General features: G+C 41.2%; 1 protein-coding gene across 2 annotated transcripts in view; it reads right to left on the bottom strand.

Annotated features, from left to right (window-relative positions):
* Positions 1-506: 506 nt before the first annotated feature.
* Positions 507-14,153, bottom strand: part of PRRX1 (paired related homeobox 1) — a 203,867-nt gene continuing 190,220 nt past the window's right edge. Inside the window, exons 4-5 of one of the 2 annotated variants that reach the window (XM_069641314.1) lie at positions 9,703-9,785; positions 717-863 (exon numbers count right to left, since the gene is read on the bottom strand). In XM_069641314.1, the coding sequence (XP_069497415.1) occupies positions 9,734-9,785 (52 nt within the window). In that variant the 3' untranslated portion in view covers positions 717-863; positions 9,703-9,733. Of the gene's footprint in view, positions 864-9,702; positions 9,786-14,153 lie in introns of both variants that reach the window. The other variant, XM_069641313.1, reaches the window with a different exon arrangement.

Raw genomic sequence — 14,153 nt, 5'->3', positions numbered from 1 at the left:
GACAGTCAGGGGTTCTCTCTTAAACAATTATGAATCACAACTATGGATAAACCTTGTGCATCTGTCATTCTGGAGGGAATTGCCCTTATTTTGCACATACAGTTCCCTTACTGCAGACCAGGGCACTTTGAACCGAAGATCACACCAGCCTCCTTGCAACTTGAAGATACACTTCGAATTGTGGTCTCATAGTCCGCTGCTGCGAGCACCATTACTCTTTATTGGCATAGGTGGCTGCTTGTCTGTAGTTAGAGAAAAGTGTATATCTTTGGCAAGGAAGCGCCGCACTCACACATACAATCACAACATGTGCTTTTATGATACCTGACAACATTTTAAAAACTACAGAGAAGGGCGTGGAGGTCTCTCTGGCATGGACAAGCCCTTGACATGTATTGCTTTTGCTTGCGAAAGACGCTGGAAAGCGGAATTGTCTGTCTAGGCACTTGGTGTTGGTAATTAACCAAAAGAATTTCTTGTGATTTTTGGTTCTTGTAAAAAGGGCACTTAGAGGTTTTATAACCCGGCGAGGGTCTGAGCGTATCTAGCAAAGCATGAAGAGAACAATGGGGGAAGGTGGTGGCATTGTCCCAGAGGAAGATGAACTGTGTTTCCGTGATTGGATTCACCCTGCGTTTCTCCATTTTGTTCCTTAGTCCACTTTCTGCTATTTTCGTAATGCAGGAAGTGCACAAGTGTTTTTTTTCTTTTTTTGAACTTATTCTTAGTTGACCGTTGGCACTTGGTTCCTTTGTAAACTATATTCTTTTGCCTTCAGTCGCAGGTTTGCAATGCTGTTGGCCATGTTCATACCCTGTTCGGGGCCAGCGTTGGCACAAGGAGGAGAATAAGTAGCCATGGCACTGTGAAAGGACAGAACAAAGAAAAGATGAGCACATTTTAAGCCTTCAGATGTTCACTTGGTTAAATGATTGTATCATTGCTATCATATCCCAACGTCACTGCTGGATGACAACATGTACACTTTGAACTTCGTAAACCTTCTTTTGGAGAACTAGCATTGTGGGCATGAACTAAATTAAAATATGTACTACTATGATATGCACAAATTGTCATACTACTATACTTGAACGATAAAGCACCACTTCCAAACCTGTCACAATCAAAAGGCAGTTTATATGTGTTTATTTATTTATTTTGCAATTTGTATAGTGCACCCAACCCAGAGGCGTCTAGGCGCGATGATCAAATGTTACAGAGTTACAAGTTCAAGAAGTGTTCTTGACACAGAAAAGTACAACAGTTCTTGACAGTGACACAGTATAGAGAGTTAACTGCTTACAGGGTTATCGAGGTGTTCAATCAATGAATGCAATAGTTGCAGGTTGCACAAATGTATCAATGGAAGCCCTATAGATGGATACTTAACCACAGAGCCTGCCCAAATAGGCTAGAGCCGGAGTACAACACTTCGGAATTGATGACGAGAATGCCAGGGGATTAGTGTGAGGCATTTTTGCTTAAATAGCATCTAAGTGCAGCAACGTTTTGCTGAATCTCTACCAAATTCCACCTGTCCCACCGAGGTTTGATGCCAGCTGAGCAGTGAATGTGGGCACTACAGCCAGCATTGAACAGAATGTCGTTGATCAATGGCAGCCAAAACAATGTTGACAAAATAGGCGGGATCTGATTACACTTCCTGGCTCTGACAGCAATCATGTGGCTGAATGGTTGCAGGGCGCGCTTGGGTGAGCCAGCAAGACCAGCATTGCCTCCATCCACACAGGGCAATGCTGACCACTGATCAGTAATGTGAAAGACTGTATTTCACACAAGAAGAAGAGTCAGCATACATGTCTGGTTGATTCCCTTGTATTTACGCTCGCTGCTCTGCATATGTACAGGGAGTGCAAGAGTACTGTAAATATCATTCCCCAGAGGTGTCATTAGGAGGTGGGGGAGCTGAGGGGGCTGTATCCCAGGGTCTTTCAGTTGTAGCCCCGGATAGAAACTCAGGAGCTACAATGAAAAGGCTTGCAATCCCCGAGTCCCGACATTAGCGTAGCCCCAGATCTTTTCCAGACCTAGCAACACACCTGACTGTATCCCTCCCCAAAAGAGTTGACTAAGAAGGTCCAGAAATGTGAGAGCATGTTTGGCAAAGTGGCCAAGAGGAAAGGGGTTCTTGTTATTCCCCACTCCCGCTCGAAGTGGTTGTATAAAGGTCTACATAGCAATGTGCCAGCATACCCTTAACATGCTTTTGAAGGACATGTGCTCAATAAAACTGCCACCGTGCTTCAGGTACCCAAGACCATGTTAGTCAGAGATGGGGCGAACGTGCTTCTGAGTGGGCAACTTGAAACAAATTGGCATCTACCATCACCACTTTTCAGAAATGTCTCCTTTTCAGAGAGCTGCTTTGATCTTGTAACTCAAGTAAGTCAATTAAACCGGCACTTCTCCTCATTATACAAATGGCAAGGCCAGCCCATTGTGCCAATTCACTTGGCAGGGATCTGAAAACCATTCACTTTCAAGGACTCCATAAAGGAGGGCCTATAAAAATACCTGCGGCTTAACTTGCATACACTACTCACGAGGGCAGATAAGGGCATATAGCTTTAAGCAGCAAGCTTACCAAAATGCATGTTCTTACATTGCTCAGTCTGCACCAAACAGATCCTGGCCTCAGGGCAAACCTTTTTCTTCTCCTTTCTGATTTTGACTTTTAGGTGCCACTTTACGCCACTTATAAGCTGAAAGTATTACATTGGCGTAGAGGCGCTGGGATGTGGGGAGCGAAACCCAGCCTATGGGTGTTCTTCAGTTATTTACCCACACACTGAGTGTTAATGCCCATATTAATCCATATAGCCCCTTCCACACTCATTCTAACCCTTTCTTCCCAAAAGCCACTGCTACTGTGATCTCTTTGAACTAGCTCTATCATGCAGCACCATCAAACGCTGTTCTGTATAGGGCCTGCAAATGTTAACTTGAATATTTTTTCTGAGAGTTAATCGCTTAATTCTGCAAATGATCTCCTACTATAATAAAACATGTTTCACCAAGTGTGCATTCAACCACTTGTTTATAAGCAACATCTGTTCCTTGAACTGAAACCCTGTTGAAAATAAAGTTGGGCAAAGCCAAGAGTTTTGGCTTACGTACGAGTTTAATGCATTTGCTAAGCACTGCCTGGAGAACTCACACCATTTCCAGGCTGTTGCCAACCTCTGACCAAGTAGCACCATTATGGCAGTATGTAGCAAATGTTTTTTTGCATGTATACAAAAAAAAGCCCAAACTGTTAGCTTTGCCAATGCGTGTTTATGTGTACGTCTTTTCTGATCTTTCTCTCCTGATCCTAATGTGTTACTATTTACTATTAGGAACGAATTCCTATTTGTATTGGGCAAACGCCATCAATGCCATGCTGGGTGTAAAAAAGCATGAAAAAGCCTTCCTAAAATGCGAGTGCGAGTAGAGTAGGCCATTTCAGCTAGAGAGAATGGAAAGAGAGATGAAGAGAGAGAGAGAGAGGGAGGGAGAGGAAAGGTGAAGCATTATATTAGCATATCATATAGTGGGAATAGCTAGTCTAAACCAAAATTCACATCAAAATGCACCGGAAAGGTCACTTTAAGAGGACTTATATTGTTCACATGGCTCTTCCTATGCAGGCTCGGATTGGCCTATAGGGCAATAGGGCAATGCCGAACCAAAAACCCAAAATGCTAGTGTGGGCTTGTTTTTTCGGTCAAAGTGGGCTCATTTTGTGGCCAATGTGGGCCAGTTTGATGAGCTACTTCACCATGCGGCCTGTAGTTTTGAACATTGGTGCTGAGTAAATATTCTTTAAATTGCACAATTTGCATCACATTTTATCAGAAAGTCTCGCCCTTGGGTACTACTCAAACAGCCTGTCACAAAAGGAATGAATTCCCATTTGCAACTGTGGGCCACTTTTTCGTTGGTGTCCGAGACAATTTTATGCCCCAGCTCGACCCTGTTCCTAGGTACCCCTAGAAGGGAATTTAGAATCTGACAATGTGTAGAAGCTGCAATATATGAGTGAGGGGACATATTTTTAAATCTTTAAGAGTTTACATGTAAGGAACAGAGGGTAGCTTTACCAATGTGTTTCCACAGTGGGAGAAAGCACTTTTTCTGTTAAAATATGCATGTCAGTCCAGAAACGATTAATACAGAAATAAATTAATGCAATTCTCTGTGTGCAAGAGCCCAAATACTTGTCTTGGCAGCATATAGAAAATATGTTCAATTTGAAGCCACAAGTCTGAGTAATGGAAGGCCCTGAAAACTCCCTGATTACATCAACACAAAACTAAAATGTCAGCATTAATAGATTCTAAATTTTAAGGAACCATAGCCACTAATTAAGATATTTTTGTTGATAACAAATGACTCCTAGCCCAGCACAGGAAACTACAATAATCCCAAAAATGTATTGTCAGTACTAGAGGTGCTGTTGTTGCTCTGACAGCCATGCAGGGCACAATCTAGCAGGGGCCCCCAGGAATTCTGTGGCCCCATGGTATTCTCCATGTTATTGAATAAGCCAGGCCATTCGGGAGAGGGAATTGTGTAGACAAGCCAAGTTGCGACTAAATAGCACAATACAATAAATGATGAAAGAAAGGAAACAATACATTACACCACACAACAAGTTATAAAATACTCATTTTCTGAGAGAAAAAGAGAACAATGAAGACAATGTAATTGATAAAGGAACTAGCATCTTCAGAGGGAGGATATCGTGCAGTGCTGTTTTGGAACAGTGGCCTCACATAGATGGAGAGGCACAAGAGAGTGATTAAAGCATCAGTTATAATGTCAGACTTGCCAGCACCCATCAACCGACCAGACTTTCAAAGGGGAAATATACAAAAATGTCACCCTCATTTGTGCGCCCCCCAGTCACTGCGACTTTGGGGGCACACAAAATACCAACTCCCATTACTGTGCCCAAGCAGAGCAGGGTTGCGGGGGAAAAGAATGTTTTTTTTTAAAACATCCTGTGGCATCCGCTCCGACCCACGCAAGTGGGAGAAACCGACGCTGCAGGGATAGCGAGGAGTCGGCGGCGCACACAGCAGTGTGCCGCCGTAAAGGTAAGTGGTATGGGGGGGTCGAGTAGGGTTATGCAGTGTGGGGGACCGTCAGTAAAGTGATCTATTTGATCACTGTGCCAAGCCGTTATTGGCGTCGACATTTTCATCGCCACAGTTACGGGCAGTGCAGCGATCACATAGATTCTTCAAAGGAGCCATTGAGGACTGAGGGATAAGTGCCAGCTCGAGTTCCAACTGCAAAGACAAAAGATCACTGAGGTCATGATAGCTGTTCACAGATCCTCACTAAATATGTCATATTTGAACTTTTTCTGCAGGATTGCAGGATCATTGATCATATGACCCTGCATGTTAAGCGAACGTCTACTGTGAATCCCAAAGTCTTCATATGCTCGACCAGTACAAGAGTAATCCTAGCAGCTGTAGAACCAACCCAACACTACTGCACCACTGCTGAGGAAGGGGAGGATGAGAACAGTAGGCCTATTGTTTTTCTGGCATTCAACATGAGGTGGTGGATGACCATCTATTTGCGTACGGCATCAAGGCAGATGCCAGCTATCCCAGCTCTGTGGCGCTCTGAGACATGCATACCCTTTGGCATCAGTGCCCAAGGTGATAAGAGGTTTCTCAGCATGCAACCTCAGCACTACAGGTGCCAAATACACCCCTGTAGGACAACACAGGGAATGAGGATGGTTGCAGACGTTTTGCCGTCAACCCCCAGTATTTATATTCATCTTAAAGCACGGATACAAACCACCTAATAATCAGGCCCGCAGATTATATTTGGGCTGCTGGTTTCCTCAAAAGGATCCATTGATCCACTGTATTGAAGATCTCAAACAGTACCAAAAACGAATGATTACCCTGCAACTGGTATCCAATGAGAGTCATCAAACACTGTAAGGGTACCAGAGTCTTGGTACTGATGGTGCTGAACCTGGTGCAGAAAGCAGATTGGTGAGACCCCAACAAATTGCCAAGGGTCATACGATAGGTTCGGATGAACTGCTCAATCAAGAACAGAAGCATTATATCACTAAGAACTCATAATTACATGTATATTACTAGTGTACCTGCAAATGGATGCAATTCCACCATCAGTTCAGGAAGAGCGCCAGCGGTGAAAAGGTTGCCGTGCATGTGGAGAGTATCTCAGCCCTCGGAGACCAATGTCACTTCAGAAACCTCTACAACAGTCTTACTGTTAGAATCATCTGTGCAATACCCATCCGATCTAGATGCTGAAGGACAAGGATTGTCCGGACAAATGGAGATAACTTGTCCAACAGGGGGATGGCATATGGAATATTTCCTTCCATTTAGATAAGGACATTTGAAAAAGGATCCATTGTGACTTTTCTCCGCAACTTAAGAGTAATAAATGATGAGCCATATTTGCATGGTGTTCAGCTCTCCAAAGGCTTGACTCTGAAAGGAGTTTTACAGCTATTGACAGAAACTTTTGAACAGCTTTGGAGCATTACTACATCAAAGAGCGAGCAACTAAAACATGATCGTACCTACTACAGGCGGCATTAATTCAGTCTGCTTTTCTTGAAAGAGTGTAATGTATGCAGAACAGAGGTCCTTTAAACTTCCCGTCTTTCCTTTTAGTATAAATGTGCTGGGTCATGTTTATGTTCTTGTCTTTATTCTACAGTGCAAGAGCCATCCACGTGAGATCCAGAATGAGCATGGAGTGCATGCGGTTCCTTTGGTAAGAAACCAACGGAAAACACATTGTTTAGTCTCTTAGCAGCATTATCTTGACCTCATTTTGAATGTTTAAGATTGTAAGATCCTGCCTCTAATGGGAACGGAACATGCACACAGACGTCTTTACCCTAAGATTAGGCTGCCCCTAACAGGGGTTCCTCTTGCAAACTTAGGCTGGATCTGTCCAAATGAATATACACGGTTCACAGTTACAAGCACTTTAATATCAGGGTCAATGTGGAGAAAGATGGATTGAGTAGCAAACCTACGTGCACCATGTACCTAGTGACTCAGGCACACAGCCCCATTATCACAGGCCTGATGGTTCATTATAGGAAGCTGTGATCATTTTAATATTTCAAAAATGTTCTTTGATTTTATGCAAAGCAGCCAATAACTTTTACCGGTACCAATTGTTCCCTTGCCTTTCTTCCAGGTATATTTTTTGAAAGAGTTCAATGAGAAATATGCACATAGTTATTCTAGATTTTGATAATGTGCCTTGCCTCAGTAAGACATGTATACCATTCTTATTATGACTAGACTAGGCGCTGGAAGTGATCAATAGACATTATTATTGTGTCATTTGTATTGGGATAGTTTACCATGTTTGTACAATTAAGCTATTTCCTTTCTTTTTATTATCTTCCTTTGCAGAGAACACAGAGGACCTGAGTTACAAAAATGTCCCATTGAAAACATTTTTGTTAAATCAGGCCCACTGACATGTGCCCTCCCTTTCTGGAAAGTGTTGCATTAAAACCAGGGATCTGTTTCTTCTGTGAGCACCAAGGCAATGATTAACTCGACATGCTGGCCACGGATGGGTTGGTGCCACACTCAGGGAGCGAGACAAGACAGTGAGAGCACGCCAGACTGCAGAGAGATAGAAGACAGAGAGGGCGCACCAGACACTGCAACCCTCGCCCACAGAGATAGAGACAAAGTTAACGAGAGAGCAGCTGAGAGAGGTTGGAACAGAAAAAGAGAGATAGACAACAAGTGAAAAGGGCTGGAGAAAGTGATCGCTAGTTTAGTATATGATACAAGTACAGCTGGTATATAAGAGATCCACTGCAATGAAAGTAAGTTTGGCTTCCACAGATTTAGGGTGATTGACTGTTCATGGAGTGCTCCCTCAATACTTGACTATTTGCTTGAGGTTAGGAGGTGAAGCTTTAGTAAGTAACTTTGAAGTACTGGATTTCACGTCATCGCAGATAAAAGGGCTATTGTCACAACTCTGAAGCTGATGTTTTTCATGATGGGATCTTTAGAGAATTTCCACTGAATGTGGCTGTGTGTAATTAATCATCTTGTGGTCTTGCTATTTGAGTCTTGGTAATGTATTGTGTGGACATTAGTGACTTTTAATTGTTCTCTTTTTGTCTTCAAATGCTCTGCACCCTTTGGCATAGTGGCAGGCTGTAAACATCACAGTGCCTAAGCCCAGGTGATAGCTTCCTGAATACTGTGCCTGAATGACCGGCTGCTATAAGTAATGTCATGTAGTCAACATGTATAAGTAGAAAGGATTGCCTCATTAGAGGGTTCATAGAGTGCCTCTAGCTTTCAGTCCACTTCAGCATTTCTATCCACCTAGTGCTTCACGCACGAGATTATGTAGTGCAGGCAAATAGCAAACAGATGGTATTTGGAAAGCTTGCATATCAAGGAGATCCTGGAGTTCTAATGAGCCACAGCGGTCTCCATAGGACCATGCATGACCCACCATTTTAGATCATTGTTGAAATCTGTACACTGAGTGAATAAGATGCATTCGTACTGCTCGCTACAACTTCAGGACAATAGAATTCATCCAAGGTGCATGGAGAGGAAGTTGTGAAGTACCTTTTAAGAAGGCTTCATTCTCTAAAGTGTATTTATCTTTGCAGACTGAACAGATTTTGAAAGGTGCACCTCATAAATGTCCAGTTGCTAGGATGTGAGAACGTTCATGCGCTATCTAGGAGGAAGGTTATGTTTAAGCAATAGGCCCTGGGCAGGGGGGGTATTACCACTTCAGTTAATGCCCGAGGGCATTACCTGAAGTGGTAATACCCCCCCCTGCAAGGGGCCTATTGCTATTAGTAGGACCATAAGACCGGGGTACTAAAAGTATTTTTTTCTGTTCTGAAACCCTCCGGCGTTTCGGAATGGAACATTTTTTTTAAAAGCAGGGGGGTTACCGCTGGTAATGCCCCTGTTCCGAGCCTCCTCATTGGCTGAGAGGCTGCCACACCACCACCCTATACACCTTCCTCCGCCGGGTACTAATAGGCTATACGGACACAACTCAGCTGCAAAAGCGACTCAATCTCATCCCTAATCGTTCTGCTTTCCTTGCATGAACATTTATAAAAGTAAGTGAGAGATCTTTGCTTTTAGGCAAATATGCTCCTCTGAACGGTAACTCTGTGGAATGGTGATTGGAGATGCTATCAAGCAATAATGTCCAGCTAACGTGTGTGGTGATTAATTTTCTGGATAAAATTCTTCCCAATGATGAAACGATGTGAAAAGTCGCCGAAATTGGAAGGAAATGCGGCTGGTTAGGCTTCTGCCGTGGTTTCTTTATTTTTTTTTTGCGGATCTTATTGCTGTGTTCTGGCTTGCATTTTGTGTTTTGTAATAAAAAGTTTTGTAATAAAAAGTTTGAATAAACTAAAAAAAAAAATCAAAACAAAAGAAAAGTAAGTAGGCAGATCCTGGGAAACATGATGAATATCAAGATTTAATTTAAGTGATAATACATGTAGTTAATCAAAGAAAGGCGCCTGTAAAATGCTCATAAAATGAAGGAAGCAGATGCTGCATAGTCTGTTGAATGATACACTAGCAGGCATTGATACTGAATGAAGCATTTGGATTACCACACACTACCTGATACTAGCAATGAAGATGTTTGGCTACTCACCAGTGATCATATTTGTTTACAGTTCCTCTCTTCACCAATCCTGGAACAGGTATGTTCTCACCTTGGGGGTTTGGCTCCACCCACTAGAAGCAGGAGGCAAAAAATGATGTGCAGTCAATAACCAGTATATGAGCCAGATCTCTGCTAACCTCAGTGAGGATCATTTTACTGTTAGCCGAAGCTAAGACCTAAGTGCTTATGTTGAGAAAAAGCACAAGGCAAGGCACTACCTCATAGAGGATCTCTAAAAAGTCATTCTAATTGGTGAAAGACTGACAATGTACACAATTTTAATTTCTTACAATGTTCTTAATCCTGAATAAAACCATGCCATTGTTTGGTAACGTGTAGTTTATGTAATCTCCTAATTTAGATCCTAGTGTGAAAGACAGTACTACACAAGAGGTTGTATCTCTAGACGACGACACATCAGTGGTGACATGAGAAGCAGTGAGTAGTTCTGCACCGCATAAGATATTTAAGTCATCAATAATCGAAAAAACAATTAAAGTACAAAACAAAATATAGCTGACATTTCAGTCTTCACTTTCTAAGATGTGTTCTTGTGCAGATTTATTTGAAAGAAAGACTAATAAGAAAACCATCAGTGGATCGACTCATTCCTAGGAATCTGGGTGTGTTGGTGATGCATGACTCACTAGACAAAGTCATGGTTGAGTTCAATGATAGATATGAACATTGTTAGTATTCAATGTACCTCAGAAAGAAGCTGGATCACATTACATCACTAATGGAGGTTCAGGTGAGATGGGAAATTTTCAAATGCTGCTAGTGAGTTTGTGTGCAAGAAAGGGATTTCTTTAGTGATAGATATAGCAATTAAATATTCGTACACTAGATTCTCTATCGAAACTGTCTTACCCTTGAGATTATGCAATCCCTTTGCTCGTGAAGTGTTTCACGGGCCTCCTACAATTAGTCATGTGATTCTACTTGGCAATCAACTGCACTGCAATGCAGGTGGAATAGAGAGGGATCCATCTGATTTAGACGGTGTTGGTGCAAGGGAAGAAGAACAGTGAATGATTGTCTTTCTAAGTCTATGTTTTGGATTTGTTGGGGAGCACATCAATAAGACCTTAAGGAGTTCAGGCCTGTAACACACGACAATTGTGCACGATTCTGGTTTCTTGACAGCAGAAAGGGCAAAGTCTGGCTTATACACTGGTTATAACAAGCACATGTATATCATCTGCTAATGAATAGAGCCAAATCTTTTCCGTACCAACTTACCTGCCGTAGAACAGGAAAGACTCTCACACACTGATTTCAGAAGAAATATTTTGGCTGAACATTTCTGCTGCTAGGTCATAAGCAATAAAGGAACCATGTGTGCGTGTGTGTGTGTGTCAATGTGCGCGTTCATGTGTGCATGTATGTGTGTGCAAATCTTAAATTTGGTCATGCCATCATAAAATATTGATGAGGTTTATCCTATTCCATCCACTTTTTAAATGGTGTCTCTGTAGACTGACAGTTTCAGAGTCAAATTATTTTTGTCACTGTAAATGATAGGTCCATGTGGACACCTCCTGAAAAATAAATTAGGGATATGGTCCTCAAGTGACCATATTTGATTGTAATCACATCCACCCAATGTTCTCTATGCCTTGCCATGCCCTGCCATGTGGTTTGAGGTTCTCACAATCTGGCAGGATTATTCATGCTTACATGGGGTGGAAGCACTGTATTTCAAAGGCATGTGCATGTCCATATGTAGCAGGTGTTAGAATGATCTATACAATTTCGCCAAGGCTATCTTTAGAAGTTGAAGCACTATTTTCATTGGTTATGACTTGTCAATGCAGTCATCTTACTGGATCCATTGAGATGTAAACCAGTTAGCTACAGGTTACATGCAGGTCTTTGGAGAGCATCCATTAGTCTACTAAGCTCTTTTATCAGCAACATTTCACCCAACTTGTGTTTGTTCTGGCTGGTGAATATCGAGGAATGGCCTGTCCTGGGAAAGTAATTCATTTATATATGTGTATGTAGGAGGGGGCTTCTATCTTGATCATGTATATGGGCTATTCTGCAACCTTTGAGCCACAGCATTATTTTTATACTGCTATACATTTGGAAATGGTTAGTCATTGTTAAACGTGTTCATCTTTTCTGTCCAGCTGTAGAAAATCATTTGCCCATTTTATTGAAAGGGGTCTAATAAGAAAACACAACAGTGTTCGGGTCATTTTCAATTGTCCATTTAGTGAGTAAATCCCCATACGGGGATATGGATCTCTCTGTAACTTGTCTTCCATACAGCGGAATACTGAGATGAACCTCAAGGCAAACTGCAGGCACAGATTAAGGTCCAGGCATTGGGCTGTTGCCAATGCTTCTGGAATACTGAGATGAACCTCAAGGAGAGCTGCAGGCACAGATTAAGGTCCAGGCGTTGGGCTGTTGCCAATGCTTCTGGAATACTGAGATGAACCTCAAGGAGAGCTGCAGGCACAGATTAAGGTCCAGGCGTCGGGCTGTTGCCAATGCTTCTGGAATACTGAGATGGACCTCAAAGAGAGCTGCAGGCACAGATTAAGGTCCAGGCATTGGGCTGGTGCCAATGCTTCTGGAATACTGAGATGAACCTCAAGGAAGGCTGCAGGCACAGATTAAGGTCCAGGCATTGAGGTGTTGCCAATGCTTCTGATTTATTTTCTTCATATTTTATCTTACTCTATTCCAATAAATCACTTGCTTTAAAACACAGATAATAGTTTAATTGCTAAGGATAACGGTTGATGTATTACATAAAATACACTGTAAGCACAAGAGTATTTATGTATATGTTAGCACGTCTGGTTCATTTTGGTATTACTGAGCAGGCCAGAGCTACATGGATGATGTGCTTTATGTTCAATTCATATAGGCAAATGAATTGTATATTCATATTTAAAACCTCAAATATACTTAATCAGATGCCCTAGCCCCGCAGTTCATCAGTTTAGACTTCTAATGCGAACCAACCAACTACCTGTGAGAGCCTCATATGCCTCCCAAAGGAAACTTGATACTAACCAGAGATTTTGCAAGATATGTAACAATCTAGAATCTCTTGAAACCGTGAGACATATCCCAACATAATGTCCCAAGCTTGAGAGTTGGTACCATAACTTATATAATCAATATGTATATTGTCACTCCACTATAGCCTCTATCCATTTTTGGCAATTTTGTTTAAATTCTTCAATGAATTCTTTGCACATTGCACTTTATAGGGTTTGGACTGTAGCTGAATTGAAGTGGAACATCATAAAGCAAAATTCGTCTTCCTCTGTCTAAATATAAGCTTATGTGGATGATAACTGCTCTCTAAATATTACCTGAGGGTACTATTATTATTAATTTAAATTATGCACTTTATAGCTAGGAATGAAGATTATGATGTTTCTGCGACATACTTAACTATACTATGTATGCTCCATGAGATGTACACATAGGAATTTAACAAAATGAACTGGATCTATATTAATGCATTTCTCTTTGTATAGGAATGTATATGATGAATGTATGATTATTATGTATTGTTGTTGCTGTGAGAATAAGTTGTTTGTTGATACAGTTGTTAAAGGTCTATGAACTAACATACAACTATAGAAATAAATGAAATAAATAAATAGGCAAAGCCACTCACAGAATTGAAAGTGGGCCTTTATACATATGGATGCGGCATTCCCCTTTAACAGAGTGCTTTTGTGCTTTTGTGCTTTTGCATGCTCCCATTAAGGAAGGATAAATAAGCATGGACAGTCTAGAAGGAATGGTACTGAATACCCACCACCCATTGGGCCATCAGGGAGATGTTTCTTCATACATACATCTTAGGAACTGAAAGGTTGTATTGCTCTGTAATCTTTAAATCAGTGGTTCCAAACTGTGATGTTAGGTTTGCTACTAATTAAATCGATGTTTGTAGTGTATTATATACCTATTATATAATGTACAGTATATATATATTTATATATATACTGTACATTAAAAAGTAAAGTGAATATATGTTTTCACAAAAAACCTTATTCTCTTTATTATTAATATTATTGTAATTATTATTTTCATGTATTAATCAACGGACTATAATGTTGTGGTTGATATTACTGCTGTTATAGACTGCTAATATTATTGTTTGTGAAATGCAGTAGTACCAACACCGTTGGTCATGTTATGAACTTTTATTTTTTTGCAATCATCATCGCTACTGTTATGATCACAATTTCTGCTATCATGCAAACTAAAAGACTTCAACTACTGATGTTCTGTAAATGTGGCCGGTGTACATTGTTTCGAAAGAACTCTAACACGTTTTATTACACACATATTCTGAACCAAAAACACGGAGATTATATTCAAAGAAAAGTGCACGTTTAACGAGCACCAGTTACTCCATGTGTATGTATCTCTAGGATGTATTTCTGTTGTGCTCCTTT

Source organism: Ambystoma mexicanum, chromosome 1q (genome assembly GCF_040938575.1).
Source record: "Ambystoma mexicanum isolate Mex_15411 chromosome 1q, UKY_AmexF1_1, whole genome shotgun sequence".
Classification (NCBI taxonomy): Eukaryota; Metazoa; Chordata; class Amphibia; order Caudata; family Ambystomatidae; genus Ambystoma; species Ambystoma mexicanum.
The sequence above is the reverse complement of the archived record's forward strand: the minus strand, read 5'-3'. Positions and strand labels throughout refer to the sequence as shown.